Consider the following 15062-nt stretch of genomic DNA (forward strand, 5'->3'; position numbering starts at 1 on the left):
TCCCTAATGATTGAACACACTGATCACAGCCTGCCATCACAAGCCTTGCTACTACTTACTGACCTGTAATCATGCATAAATTTCAATGCAGATGTGCAAACTAACAGTGATGCAGTTGATTTCTGTCTATGAAGCGTTTTCGGTAAATGCGTCCAGTAGCTCATCCATTGCACTCAGCTATTCCATATATTAAGTGCATATATGCAAGCTCACCATTTATATGCCATTCCATGCTCCTTGTATGCTGGCTAGTACTCAAGTGAGGAAATCCTTGTGTTCCCCTGCACTACTTGCGTACAGCAACACCTAGCAGCGTTCCCCTCCAGTACTCTAGTATACAGCACCACCTACTAGTGTACAGTGATGTTTGTGGCCATTTGTTGCTATGCAGTTCTCAATCCTTCTGGTGTACCTCACTAGAGATTTGTTGCAACATTGCTGGGACACGCTCTATAACAAACTGAAATGTGAAACCAAAGCTATAATACATCAAGTTGCTAATACATATGTTCTTCAATCATCATTGGAGGAGATTTGAATCCTCAAACAATCAGTTAGGATAAATATAGTTTTGTAAATGGTGGACATCACATTATCTTCTGTGAAATAGTGTTAAATTCTTTCTCTGAAAACTACTTAGGACAAATTGTTTGAAAATCCACTCACGACAGAATTACGTAAGTTGTAATGGTGACAAACACGCCTTAATGCTTCAAGGCATGGTAGAGGAACCAAAATTAAGATTAGCAAAGCAAAAATAAAAATTCTGTACTCTGTTTTCGACTGTTTCTTTTGCAGCATAAGCAGTAGAAGTACCGCACCAATTTAATTGAAGCATCACTGCAAAGATGAGTGATAGAGATATTAGAGTTAGCAGCACCAGCTACGACGACTAAAATTATACAAGTCTCCAGGACCTGATGGAATCCCTTTTAGATTCTGTACTTAAACTGCATCTGAATTAGCTCCCATTTAAACCATAATATACAATAGATCCATTAACACAAAAAACTGTGACCAGTGATGGGAAGCAACCTGACGACGAGAAGCTAGCAAAAGTGATCAACAAAAACACTGTCCAACCTCATTGATGTTAATTTCTTGTAGAATTCTAGAACATATTCTGATCTCAATCATAATGAGATATCTCAAACAGAATGACTTTCTCCATTTCAACCAATAGGGATTCTGAAAACATCAGTCATGGGAAACGCAAGAGTTTTTCTCAAATGACATCCTGAAAATCATTGATCAAGGCAGTTAGGTAGATGCAGTATTTCTCGACTTTGTAAATGCATTGAACTCAATTCCATACTAACATTTATTAATGAAGTACAGTTATGTTGGATATCAAAGTAAATTTGTGAATTTTTTGAGTATTCTTGGTAGTAAGGACACAACATGGGTGGAGAATAATTGACAAAACTGGAAGTAACTTCTAGTGTGCACCAGGGAATTGTGTTGGGACTCCTATTGTTAATGTTTTACATTGCTTGTGTGGTAGACAGTATTAATAGTAACCTCAGAATTTTTGTAGATGGTACAGTTATCTACCATGCGACCTGAAAAAATCTGCAAAACTACCTAGTGAGATCATGATAAGATTTCAAAGCTGTGCCAACATTGGCGACTTACGTTAAATGTTCAGACATGTGATAATGCACACTAAAGAAAATGCAAATTGTAGTATCCTATGACTCCTATATCAGTGTCTCAATGAATCACAATATTGCAATACATAAACTTATATTAATACTCAGATGTAACCTCTTGTGAGGATATGAAATGGATTGGTGACATATGCTGTCATACATGTGGCAGCCATCAGTTCAGTGGTAGGATCTGAGAAAATGTTGTCAGTTTACAAAAGAGACTGCGTACAAGGCCCTCCTACAATATTGTTGAAGTGTATGAGACCCATACCGAGTAGGGCTAATGGGATATTGAATGTATTCAAAGAAGGGCAGTACCAGTGGTCACAGGCATATTTGACTCAAAGGAGAGCATCACGTAACAACTTAAAAACATTAATTAGCAAATTCTTTAAAATAAATGAGAATTATTCTGCAATAGCCACTTACAACATTTCAGTATTAAGTGCAAAATCTAAGGACATACTTCAGCCTCTATGTATTGCTCCCATAATATCCACAAGTGACAAGATTAGATAGTTAAAGTGCACACATTGGTGTTTAAGCAGTCATTCTTACTACACTCTATATTTGATTGAAAAGGAAGAAATCCTAAAACATTTAGTACAAAGCTAAGTACTCTCTGTCACATACTTGATAGCAGTTGGAGACTATGTAGGTGTTGATATAGATACTAATGCTCATATGGAAACTGGTATTAATGACCGTAAAACAGTTGTAACGACAATGATTACCAAAGTAAGAAAGGAAATTAAAAGGAGTGGCAAAATTTACATTTTAAGTAAACTAGACAAGTAGGCACTAGTATCGCACCTTACGGAGGATTTCAAAACATTTAGCTGCAGGCATTGGCATGTATGTAAAATGTGATTCAAATTTAGAAGTAGTGTAGTTGACCAAGCAATGTAGAGACGTGTACATAGTAGAATAATTGATGATTGTGGGGGTGGGGGGCGCATCTGTCCATGGTATACAACATACAACCACTATAAAGAAACTTTTAAAGTAAAAGCAACTGGTGTGAAACAAAGCATAGAGTTATAGATCGAGAGGTGCTGGATATTCATCCGACACAGTCACAAAAAACTTCAAAACTTTAACCTGTTATTGGTTTACACTGGCCATCATGGCAGCCATAAAGGGAAGACAGAAATTGGTGTTTACTATGACGTGAGGAATCTGTCCAATTTAAAACACATATCTGGCTCTGGTGTGCCATCTTTCTTTTGTGTCTGACTCTGTCATAAACAAATCATCAGCCAAAGAGTATGTGCCCTGTAATGAATCTTGGCCAATTCTGTGTCACTATTTTACTAACACGCGCACACGCGCACACACACACACACACACACACACACACACACACACACACACACACACAAATAAATTTCATTACAGACCTCACTCGGGGCAGCTTTCCTTTTGCTAAGTGATATTATATCAGTTTTTGTGTGACTAGTTGTCATTTTTTGAGATTTTCAGATTGTTTTTGTTTCAGCTTCAAAAGTTACAATTCATTTGCTTTGAAATACATATTTTGCCTTTAATATTATTTCATTAGTTTTAAAATACAGAGTAATCCAGGTATGATGTTCACCTTAAATATTTCTAAATCTGTTTAAGATATAATTTTCTTTTCATAAAGATGAATTGTGAGACAGTCCTTACTAAATGACACAAAATACCGTATCATAGCTATATAATTACAGATTTATCTGTCAGCATTACTCATTTTCAAGTGGAATTACAGTGATTTCTGTTGGTAGTACTGCAGATCGCAGAAAGAGAAATTCAACAATGTTTCACCCTGCAAATTTCTAAAGTGTTTTCGGAGAAATTACAATGTTTTGAGTTTAGGATTTATCTGTTTTAAACCACAAATACAATGCAGCATTATGAACAAGTTTGTGCTATCAAATGGCAGAAGTGTTTTAGCCACTTGATGGATTGCTTCAACTTGACAATGCTAAATGGCTGTAATTACATACCAGTACATACATACATACACACACACACACACACACACACATACTTACTGAGCTCGGGCTCTGCAGGCCACGTACTTGTTTCACAAAAGCTTCCATTCCTTTCTGTTTTTGAGCTTGGTTTCCCCAGGTATCTTCAATCCCTAGGGCTGCCAGAGTTTTCACCAGGTCATCCGCCCAACTCTGCCTTGGTCACCCTATGGGGCATCTGGTGTTTGGTTTCCCCTCAAATGCTTTCTTCATTTGTCTTTCTTCTGGCATACAGGCTACACTGCCCACCCATTGGATTCTCAATGCTCTTCAGCTTCTTAGGGTGGTTGGTTGTTGCATCAAGAGGTAGATTTCCTCATTATTCCTATCCTTCCATTCCCCTTTATCTAAGAGAGGTCTCCATATCTTCCTCATTACCCTACTTTGAAATATTAATAGTTTATCCATTTCTCATTTAGTCGTGCTCCATGTTGCTAAACTGTACATGACTGCTGGGCATATCACTGTTATATGTTCTCATCTCAGTATTCATTAAAACTGATTTTGAGCTGCGTGTCTTCTGAGGGAATATATGCATTTCATTCCCCATGATGTTCATTCCTTGATGTTCATTGCTATGCTGTTGTCACTTGTAAACTTAGACCATGAGCATCTGAGTTGGCTAACTTTCTTGAACCTCATGTCATCTATCTCAAGTCATTCTGACTGCTTTTGCCTTCTTCCTAATTGCATGAACTCCATTTAGTCTTGATTCACCTTTGGCCCAACCTTCTATGCATAGTTGTCTATTTTGTGGTATATTTATTTTAACTCGTGGTTTGATTCGCTTAGTAATACTAATCATCTGCATATGTGAGACCACTAAAATTACCATCCATCTGTACTCCAGCCCACTCCTGTTGCCTACATTCCCTTATTACTTTCTCTGAGGTAACATTGAACAGAACACATGAGAGAGCACCTGCTTGTCTGAGACAAAACCTCAATTTTGGACATTTCTGATTTGACCCCTTGGAAATGCACTGCTGCCCTTGACCCATCCATACAAGTTTACACCATTCTTACTAGGTTCTCAGGGCTTCTAAAGTCATGCAGTGCAGTGTTTAGGCTATTCCTCCACATACTGTCATATGCACATTGAAAATTGTGGAACAGACTGTAGATATCTTTATCATACTCCCAGAGTTTTTCAAACAGTTGTCTTCGAGTGAAAACGTGATCCATTGTCCGTCGATTTGATTGAAAGCCAGCTTGTTATTTCTGGGTTTTGTTCTAAGTGAATGATGTACTTTTCTGGGGATAATGATATGCAGTATCTTGTAGGTTACATGCAGGAAACTGTGCCTCTGTAGTTACCATATTCCATTTTGTTTCCCTTCTTGTATAGTGGACATCTTATAACCATTTTCCATTCTTCTGGCAGTGTCTCACTCTTTAACAGCAGCTGAATCAGATTATATATCTCTATTAAGTGCAACCTCTCACCTCCTTCTTTGATTAATTCTCCTGTTATTCTGTCCCTCCTGCGGCTTTTTAGTTTCTGAGTCCTTTGATTGCAATTGTCACATGTTCTTCAGTCTCTCGCCATTCTTCTTCATCTTTTCTTTTGTGTGTGGTGGGCACAGGTAACATCTCATGTGGGTCTGTGTGACTCAAGAGTTCTGAGAGATATTCTCTCCATCTTTCAAAATTATTTGCTTGTCGTTATTCAAGTTGCCGTTCTTCTCTGTAATGAGAAAAATTGGACTCTGAAATCCACGTTTCTGATTTTTGATGTACTGGAAAAATTGCTCTGAGTTCCAGATGTGGCTCTCTGCCTCAGCTTGTTCCAACAAACTGGTTAGATATATTCTGTTCTATTTTCCTTGGGACTTGCTTCGTCTCGCATCTGATATTGATAAAATGTACCCTTTTCTGCTCGTTCTCTCTATCAGGCAGCGACTTCTCCCTTGCCTTCATTTTCTTTTCTGTTGCCTTCTGGCATGTCTCATTGAACCATTTTCTCTTCTTCATTCTCTTCTGTCTCCCCATTGTATCCTCTGTTACATTTAGTACCTTGAACTTAATTTCTTTCCACTTTTCCTTCACATTCTCCAGGGTTTCTAGGGCCTCAGTACAGTTTTTTATTTTTGTAGCATATTGTTTTTTGATTGTACTTTCTTGCAGTTTCTCAACATTAAAGAAGTTTCTATTATCTCCTTCTTCTTCTTACGAGAGTGGTTTGAAATGTTTTTGGAACAGAATAGAAATAAGTACTTACATCACTGAATTTTTTTTAAATTTTTCAATGTAGTCTCTGTAGATTAATGCACTTGGTCCGACAATGTTCCAGTACCTTGATCTCATCTCAGAAATGAGTTTCCTCCAGGCAGGCAAAATACTTGTCAACTCCGGCTATCAATTCTTCGTTTGAAGTGAATCTTCGTCCACCAAGAAAAATTTTCAGTTTTGGGAAGAGATGGAAGTCTGACAGAGCCATGTCAGGTGAATAAGGCGGTTGTGACAACAGTTCATACCTTAGTTCGTGTAATTTTGCCATGATGATGGTACATGTTTGAGGGCGCGCATTGTCTTGATGGAAGATGACTTTCTTCCTTACTAAACCTTGCCTTTTTTTGCAAATCTTTTGTTTCAATTTTTCCAGGAGGTTAGCATAATATCCGCCAATAATTGTTTTACCAGTGGAGAGATACTCTACAAACAGAATCCCCTTCACATCCCAGAACACTGATGCCATGACCTTTCATGCCAAAGGAATTGTCTTTGCTTTCTTTGGTGGCAGAGAAGCAGTACATTTTCACTGCTTTGACTGTTATTTTGTCTCTGGGGTATAGTAGTGCACCCAAGTTTCACCTGTTGTCGCAAACCGGCACAAAAAATCTTGTTCGTTTCTCCTAAAATGGGCCAAACATTGTTCCAATATGTCCATTCTCATGCATTTTTGATCCAGTGTCAAGAGTCGTGGCACCCATCATGCAGATAATTTTTTCATTTCTAATTCTTCAGTTAAAATGTGACATACCCTTTCAGATGACATTTGGCAGGCACGAACAATTTCACGCACTTTCAATCGGCGATCCTCCATAACCATTTTGTGCACTTTTGCAATGATTTCTGGAGTAGCGGCACATCTTGGCCAGCTGCTGCGTGGATCATCATCTAAGCTCTCCTGACCAAATTTGAATTCATTTGTCCACTTGGAAACAGTTGAATATGAAGGAACAGAGTCCCCCAGTGTGTTCTGTAAATCGGCATGTATGGCCTTTGCTTTTGGACCTTTCTTTATGAAGTACTTAATTATTACTCAAATCTCAATTTTTTCTATCTTTGCAAATCTTTACGCGGGAACAACAACAAAGCCATGTCACCGCCGCATGTCCCTTCCAAGAGCACTGACATGGCACGTGCTTACAGGCAACAGTCCAATGAATATCACATGACCAACTTGTTGCGCTAGCACTGACCTCTCATGGTGATTCCAAGAACTTTCCAAACTACCCTCATATGCATGTAGGTGAACATCAGTTTAAGACTACGCACAATGAGGAAGTGGTGTGCAGTCGACTCCTCTATATAACCTGACATGCATAATGCTTTGGGTATAGCATTGGTCCACCAAGATGTGATCTATTTGGTTGGTAGTTCTTCCATCTGGTGAGCACCAGGTTCTCTTATGTATTCTCTTGTGTTCGAAGTAAGTCAAACATACTGCAAATTGTATGAGGTAGCTAAGCTGATAATCCTCTGTCCAGTTTCATTGGCCTCATCATGCAGATTTTGCCTTCCTGTAGTTGGTATATAGAATTCTTCTTTTCCTGCTTTTCCGTTAAAATCTCCCAGCACTGTCTTGATATATCTAGTTAGTTTGATCTCAGTTGTTTGTTACAGTTGGTCATAGATCTCATCCTATTCTTCATCTGTTTTATCCTCTGTCGGGACATGAACATTGAGAAGTGTGATGTCTATTGATAAGTGTGACGTCTGACACTTGGTTTCCGGGTACTATGTAGGATATTCTTCTGTTAACAGCTTTGAATTCTTTAACCAAATTTGCTCCTTTGTCATGTATTACAAAACCAATGTTAAATTAATGTTTTTTTACACATCTTCGATAAAATTGTATGTGTTCATCTTCTTTATGACTGCATCCATCTTCTCTGTGAGTACCCTCACCTGGCCATCTTGTCTCTTGTGCTGCCACCAAGTCCAAGTTATATTACTTAATTTTTGAGGTCTTAGGCTGTATGATTCCTTGTCTATATAGGCTTCAAACATTCCAAGATCCAAAATTAAAGTTTTCAATTTGTAGACTATTTTTGCTTTGCTCTTTTCATCATCCATTGTATCCATCTGTGTCTGAGGCAAGTTTGTTTTTTGTAACGAAGAACTTTTTATGGGATTGGGTTGTTAGCCCAATGGCCAACCCTCCTCCTTCATCCAGACGTGGGACTGGCAGTGACTATTGCAAGGCAACTGACTCCGGGCAGATTTAAAATACTTGAAAAAAGGTTAAATTTAAACTAATACTAATTCCAGTATTTTACACATGGCAAGGCTGATATACCAACTGGAAGACAAACTAATTTAAACTGATGATAATCACATTATGCTACATGTGGCTAAACTTATAACCATCTGGAAGGCAAATGATGTAGCACGTAGGAATGATTAACCAGTATGTCAGTAAATTTCAAAATGCCTGCCATCTACTTCAGTGGTTCATCTAGTACTTTCTATGATATGCTTTTCATTTGTAGGTTACAATAATAAATGCAACTACTGTTGATTTCAATATGGTTGCTACTAACACACTAATGGAGAAAAATTTAGATGGAGAAATAATTGCAAGATTATTAGGATTTCTTCGTCCACCAGATGTTTGGGGTGATGGAAAAGAGACATTGCGCATGTGTGCTAGTTATTCATCAGCCGTTTTGCGAATGTCTCGTGGAAATGTTTCTTCTGAAAATGTGAGTACTTCTTCTATGCTAATTAAATTCAGTCTTAGTAGATATAGATGTAGCATTCAGTAACAAAATGTTTGTAAGCTGTAGTATTACACAAATGGTGTAATTGTATGTGATATCGTGGCAACAGAAAACTGTGATTCTATCTTATAGACTTTGATTAGCAGTTCTTGTGGGGTGTAGGGATTTGTGTAAGAATGCAGCTAAAGAATACATCATCATCATTATCATTGTTTATGTAAAGATATTTTATTTTCACATGTTTCAAACAGACCATTTACATTACTCAAGAAGAAGAGATAACCCATTATCAAATGGGTGGTTTATTTGTATGTTGAGAAACTATGCATCATAGACGTGATGCATATTTACAATGTCAAAAAAATTGATAAAGATATTTGACCTTCAGTGATTTTTGTTTTAGGAGCATTAGGCCATGGTGCAAAGCATGTTCTCTGTCTAACATTTTGTCTTTCAGTGCTGACGACATTATCAGAAGATATAAAGACTCAGATAGCCATAAAAATGTAAACAAGCTCAGCAAGCCAACTGTTTACATATACTCAGGCAGCAATGAGTTTGTGGCAGCAAGAATATAAAGGGTGTTACAAAAAGGTACGGCCAAACTTTCAGGATACATTCCTCACACACAAATAAAGAAAAGATGTTATGTGGACATGTGTCCGGAAACGCTTAATTTCCATGTTAGAGCTCATTTTAGTTTCGTCAGTATGTACTGTACTTCCTCGATTCACCGCCAGTTGGCCCAATTGAAGGAAGGTAATGTTGACTTCGGTGCTTGTGTTGACATGCGACTCATTGCTCTACAAGACAAGCATCAAGCACATCAGTACATAGCATCAACAGGTTAGTGTTCATCACAAACGTGGTTTTGCAGTCAGTGCAATGTTTACAAATGCGGAGTTGGCAGATGCCCATTTGATGTATGGATTAGCACGGGGCAGACAGATTTCCAGAACGAAGGTGTCCCGACAGGAAGACGTTCGAAGCAATTGATCGGCGTCTTAGGGAGCACGGTACATTCCAGCCTATGACTCGCGACTGGGGAAGACCTAGAATGACGAGGACACCTGCAATGGACGAGGCAATTCTTCATGCAGTTGACGATAACCCTAATGTCAGCGTCAGAGAAGTTGCTGCTGTACAAGGTAACGTTGACCACGTCACTGTATGGAGAGTGCTACGGGAGAACCAGTTGTTTCTGTACCATGTACAGCATGTGCAGGCACTATCAGCAGCTGATTGGCCTCCACGGGTACACTTCTGCAAATGGTTCATCCAACAATGTGTCAATTCTCATTTCAGTGCAAATGTTCTCTTTACCGATGAGGCTTCATTCCAACGTGGTCAAATTGTAAATTTTCACAATCAACATGTGTGGGCTGACGAGAATCGGCATGCAATTATGCAATCACGTCATCAACACAGATTTTCTGTGAACGTTTGGACATGCATTGTTGGTGATGTCTTGATTGGGCCCCATGTTCTTCCACCTACACTCAATGGAGCACGTTATCATGATTTCATATGGGATACTCTGTGCTGCTAGAACATGTACCTTTACAAGTACGACACAACATGTGGTTCATGCACGATGGAGCTTCTGCACATTTCAGTCGAAGTGTTCGTATGCTTCTCAACAACAGATTCGGTGATCGATGTATTGGTAGAGGCGGACCAATTCCATGGCCTCCACGCTCTCCTGACCTCAACCCTCTTGACTTTCATTTATGGGGGCATTTGAAAGGTTTTTTCTACGCAACCCCGGTACCAAATGTAGAGACTCTTCGTGCTCGTATTGTGGATGGCTGTGATACAATACGCCATTCTCCAGGGCTGCATCAGCGCATCAGGGATTCCATGCGACGGAGGGTGGATGCATGTATCCTCGCTAACGGAGGACATTTTGAACATTTCCTGTAACAAAGTGTTTGAAGTCATGCTGGTACATTCTGTTGCTGTGTGTTTCCATTCCATGATTAATGTGATTTGAAGAGAAGTAATAAAATGAGCTCTAACATGGAAAGTAAGCGTTTCCGGACACATGTCTACATAACATATTTTGTTTCTTTGTGTGTGAGGAATGTTTCCTGAACGTTTGGCCGTACCTTTTTGTAACACCCTGTATAACACCCTCTCACATGTATTCATGTGTGTATAGGAACTACAAAAAGAAGCACTAACATCTGACTCAAGGAATGCCAGAGCAATTGTCATCTCAGAAACATGGATAGATCAGCAGTAGCATATAATGCAGTGGGATGAAACCACAAAAATTGTTCTTAATACTGTGATTTTATCAAAATCCAAACATCACTCTGGTAGAATGTATAAGCACAAAAATATCTTTAATGGGAAATAACAAGGATTGAAATTAGACAAGTCTGCACCTTAGTACAAAATAAAGCTAACATTGCCATTCTTCCCTTCTACAACCTGCACAGCACAATCGGCATGACTCGGTGAGCTTCGGCAGCAGTCTGATGATGTCACAAACCAATCATAGTGTGGATACAAATGAATAGTAAAGATTGCGGGGCTTATTTAAGCTTTTACTGCTGTACGAGTCTTTATAGTCTTTGACGATATTTTAAGCAATGGATGAGGAAACATTAGTGAGAGAAATAAGCCTTGGATCATGGGCTAATGCTCATAAATCAAAAATCACAACAGATGCAAAACCTGCATTTGATGACACTTTATCTTTCCCATTTGCTCCATTTCCTTAAAAATGCTACAGTTATTCAGTTCCGGTTACTCACTTTTTACTTGTACTGACTAGATTATTAATATGGAATAAGAAATTGTATCATAAATAATTTTTATCTTTCACTCCTCATAAATGCTTTGTATTATGTGTTTTAATATTTTAATGGAAGAGTCATTCATTGATACCAAAAGTTAGAATTTAAGTGTATGTAATGTTATATAGATGCTGGATGTGGTTGGGAACTTGACAGCTGATGCTTCCCAGTGCGTCACTGCACAATGGCAGAATGGGACCCCTGCTGTGCTTTATCCAGGTCGTTATTTGGTGGATTTTGAATCAAGGAACAACGTGAGCAATGGTCCTCATCAACAATCAAAAATGGAACTTCTGCATAATAAAAGTCAAGAAAATGCTAAGGTAATTTAAATATTTCATATATTTGACCACAAATACCTTTTTGTTTCATACAGATTTATCTCATAGTGTAGCATGTACATGAAAAGGAAAAGTCAATTGAAAAAACTGTCAAATCCAAGGCAACAGAATATCTGACCAATACTTAAGTCCAAGAGACGAAGTTGTGCATAGTGACAAGAAAAGTGCGTAAAAGTAGAAAAGATTCTGGCTTTTAGAACTTTCAGGTCTCTTCCTCAGATGCAAAAGAGGGACTGGTTGGGGAAGATGGGAAAGAAAAGACAGACCTCTCAGAACTCATGTTTAGTGGAACAACTCACCTGTTGTGAGGCGATTTGATAATCCTTCTCTGCAGGCAAAGATTCCACTGTTGTTGTAAAGAACTGCTGTCATTACCTCACTGTAGGTATCTGCCAACTATCTAACTTTTCCCCTTATAAGCCCTGCCATAGTGATTACATGGCAGAAGTCCAGTATAAACTCAAATCCTCCTGAATTTCCTTAGCTCAACCCAGAACTTCTCCCTGGAACGCATGTCTGTCCTCACCCCACCTATTCCTCAAACACCCACTTTCTACATGCTTCCCAAAATTAATAAACCTAGGCAGTCACGGCACCCCATTGTAACTGGGCACAACACTCATATGAAAGGCTCTTAGCTTGTGTTGACTAACAGCTACAACTCATTGCCCGCAGCCTAACTTCCTATAGCAAGGACACAAACCACTTCGTTCATTGACTCTCTACCTTTTCCACCCCATTACTTGCAGTCTTCTTATTTGTCACGTACCTTCACACCAACATCCCCCATGGTCTTGCCACCATCAAGCATTACACCTCTCCCAATTTCCTGCTGACTTCAAATCCAGTGCCTTATTCCTTATACTCCTGACCTGTAAAATGCCCATCTTTGTATCTGCAAATTAATTTGGGATTACATTGAAGGGGAACGTGGAATGTGACAGTAAAGGTGCAATTCAAATGCAGCAGCTGTGGTGACACGAGTCATGTGGCAGTATCCGTGATTGATCCAGTGACACTCCTTTAATGTAAGTGAATGCAACCTTTTCCAGTGGCATGTCTGTAGTTGAATGAATACAGACATGCCACTGGAAATGCTTATCTTAAAGGAGAGCCATTGGACACGCTCACAGATACTGTTGAGAGACTCATGCCGCCAGATCTGACACATTAGAATCCCACCTTAAGCCTTATGAAACAAACAAACAAACAAAAAATAACTCTATTGTGAAATAAACACAAAATGTCAACTTTTCATGGCTGGTGTTCTAAGCACATAAATTTTTTTAAGGGTGTCATGGTCACCTTTGACCGGAAAAATATTTATTCATAAAATTCACTGTTGCAATTTAGGCCATGTGGCCATTATGAAGTGTAGTACAATTTATGAAGTGAAGCACAATTTTCATGATGATCTTTTTGACAGTTGCTACACAGCTGTAATTTGCAACTATGTATTTTATGAATAAATAGTTTTACGGTCAAGGGTGACCATGATGTAATTAAAAAAATAAATTAATTAATTAAAAAACAACCAGTGTTTGAAAGTGCACTTGTAGCACTCCTATGAAATGAAAATCTGCTGCCAGGTAACATTTAATATTGTGTATCTCTGTCCCATGCATCATAACATGTTCAGATCCTCATTAGCATGCAATCCACATTGTGGTGAAGACATGATCCTCAAGCTTATCCTGACCTTTGAGACCAACTTTCTTCAGGTCATCCTGTGTGAGAGGAAGTTTTATTATCCACTGCAAGTTTCAACTGCTTCCAGGCACACCACCATCTCTGTACTAAACCCATAGAACTCCGTGCCTGAGATGACTGGTATGTGACTGCCTCTGCACCCATCTGCCATTATTGTCAGGTGTCTGGCAAATCCTGCACCTGTTGATGAAGAGAACTCAACACCATTGAGCCAGCTTCCATTCCAGAGGTCTGTTCCTCAACGTATTCACACACCACAGTGGTGGATGGTTTGTCGTGTTGTTCTTAATTGGATGCTTAACACTGTCACGAACCGGCTCTACTGTGCAGGAAAAGTTAGCTCCATAAGGACACCGTTACGGTGTGGCTAATGGCTGTAAAGTAATTTAGTAGAGCTGGCCATGATGTCTCCTTTGTTGATGCTGCTGTGTCTGCGTTGTCCTTGTGGCTTCTTGTTGTCTAGGCGATGATTCCTTGGCTGCTTTGGGTCCAAGAAAAAGGTGCGGGTTTTTTAATTATTACTGGACTATCGAAAAATGACGCAGTATTCCACGGTTTCTTTGTATCAAACACATTTATTGCAAGAACTATATGCACAACTACACTCCACCGCGGCCAACACACAAGTGGCCGAAAGCCCGTAGTAGACCAAAGATCACGGTCGTAAGGTACAAAGAACATACAATTCCAATATCGATTATTGATCGCAACACCTAACTTAGTATTATCTTAAGCAAAAGCTTTTATAACACGACTTTAGTGAATACTAAAATAAAGTGACGTCTATTAGTGTATCATAAAATAAAATGACGTCTATTCGTCAGTTCCATTACAATAGCCCCCCAAGAATTTTGTAAGTATGAACATGCGAACAAAATTCTGACAACAGAATAATGGAACTGCCAAGAATATGTTTTTAAATAAATTAAAATTTTTAATACGACTGTTTCCTTTGAGTTATGCTAACACTGAAATTGTTATACTTAGTAAAGGAAAACATACAATTTTTTAACCTTAGGGTAAATGAAATACGAAAGAAGATTCACAATTTTCACTTAGAAGAGTCCATAATGTTTTAGCACTTCACATGAGACCATTGAAGAACTGTAACTTTTAACTGCAGGCTTGTTTTATTTTCTTTAAGTGCCCACTTTTCACACTACTCACAGTCTGTCCCACATTGACCATCTGCACATAGGTGACGTCCGTTAAAAGGTCTGATTCCTGCTTGTCCTGCAGTGCGTCTGTTTTCAAAGCTTAGCTGTTTGTATTGCTTTGTTGTCTATAATGCCATGTTATCTAAAAATCACATACAGAGATTACCTTTTGGTTACATAATGTTTATATGTAAGTACATGGTTAGGATACATAGTTAACCTTCTGGTAATGTTTATCTAGTGGGAGAAGTTTACAGTATCTGTCTGAGTAATACTACACAGATATGAACTGGTCAAAAAAGATTCTTTAAATACTAATAAATTCTATAAACATGTAATACAAATGCATTAACATATTGGGTGTAAAATATCTAATCACAGAGACATTACTCCAAGGATAAAAAAGTTCAATTGTTTGTTCCGAGGGTTCATAT

General features: G+C 38.6%; 1 protein-coding gene across 1 annotated transcript in view; it reads left to right on the forward strand.

Annotated features, from left to right (window-relative positions):
* The window catches only part of LOC124799322 (multiple epidermal growth factor-like domains protein 8), a 380153-nt gene that overhangs the window by 183647 nt on the left and 181444 nt on the right, over nt 1–15062 (forward strand). Inside the window, exons 12-13 of the mRNA XM_047262911.1 lie at nt 8386–8598; nt 11549–11743. Coding sequence (XP_047118867.1) covers nt 8386–8598; nt 11549–11743 — 408 coding nt within the window. The remainder of the gene's footprint in view (nt 1–8385; nt 8599–11548; nt 11744–15062) is intronic.

The sequence above is a fragment of the Schistocerca piceifrons genome, chromosome 5, assembly GCF_021461385.2.
Source record: "Schistocerca piceifrons isolate TAMUIC-IGC-003096 chromosome 5, iqSchPice1.1, whole genome shotgun sequence".
In the NCBI taxonomy this organism is placed as follows: Eukaryota; Metazoa; Arthropoda; class Insecta; order Orthoptera; family Acrididae; genus Schistocerca; species Schistocerca piceifrons.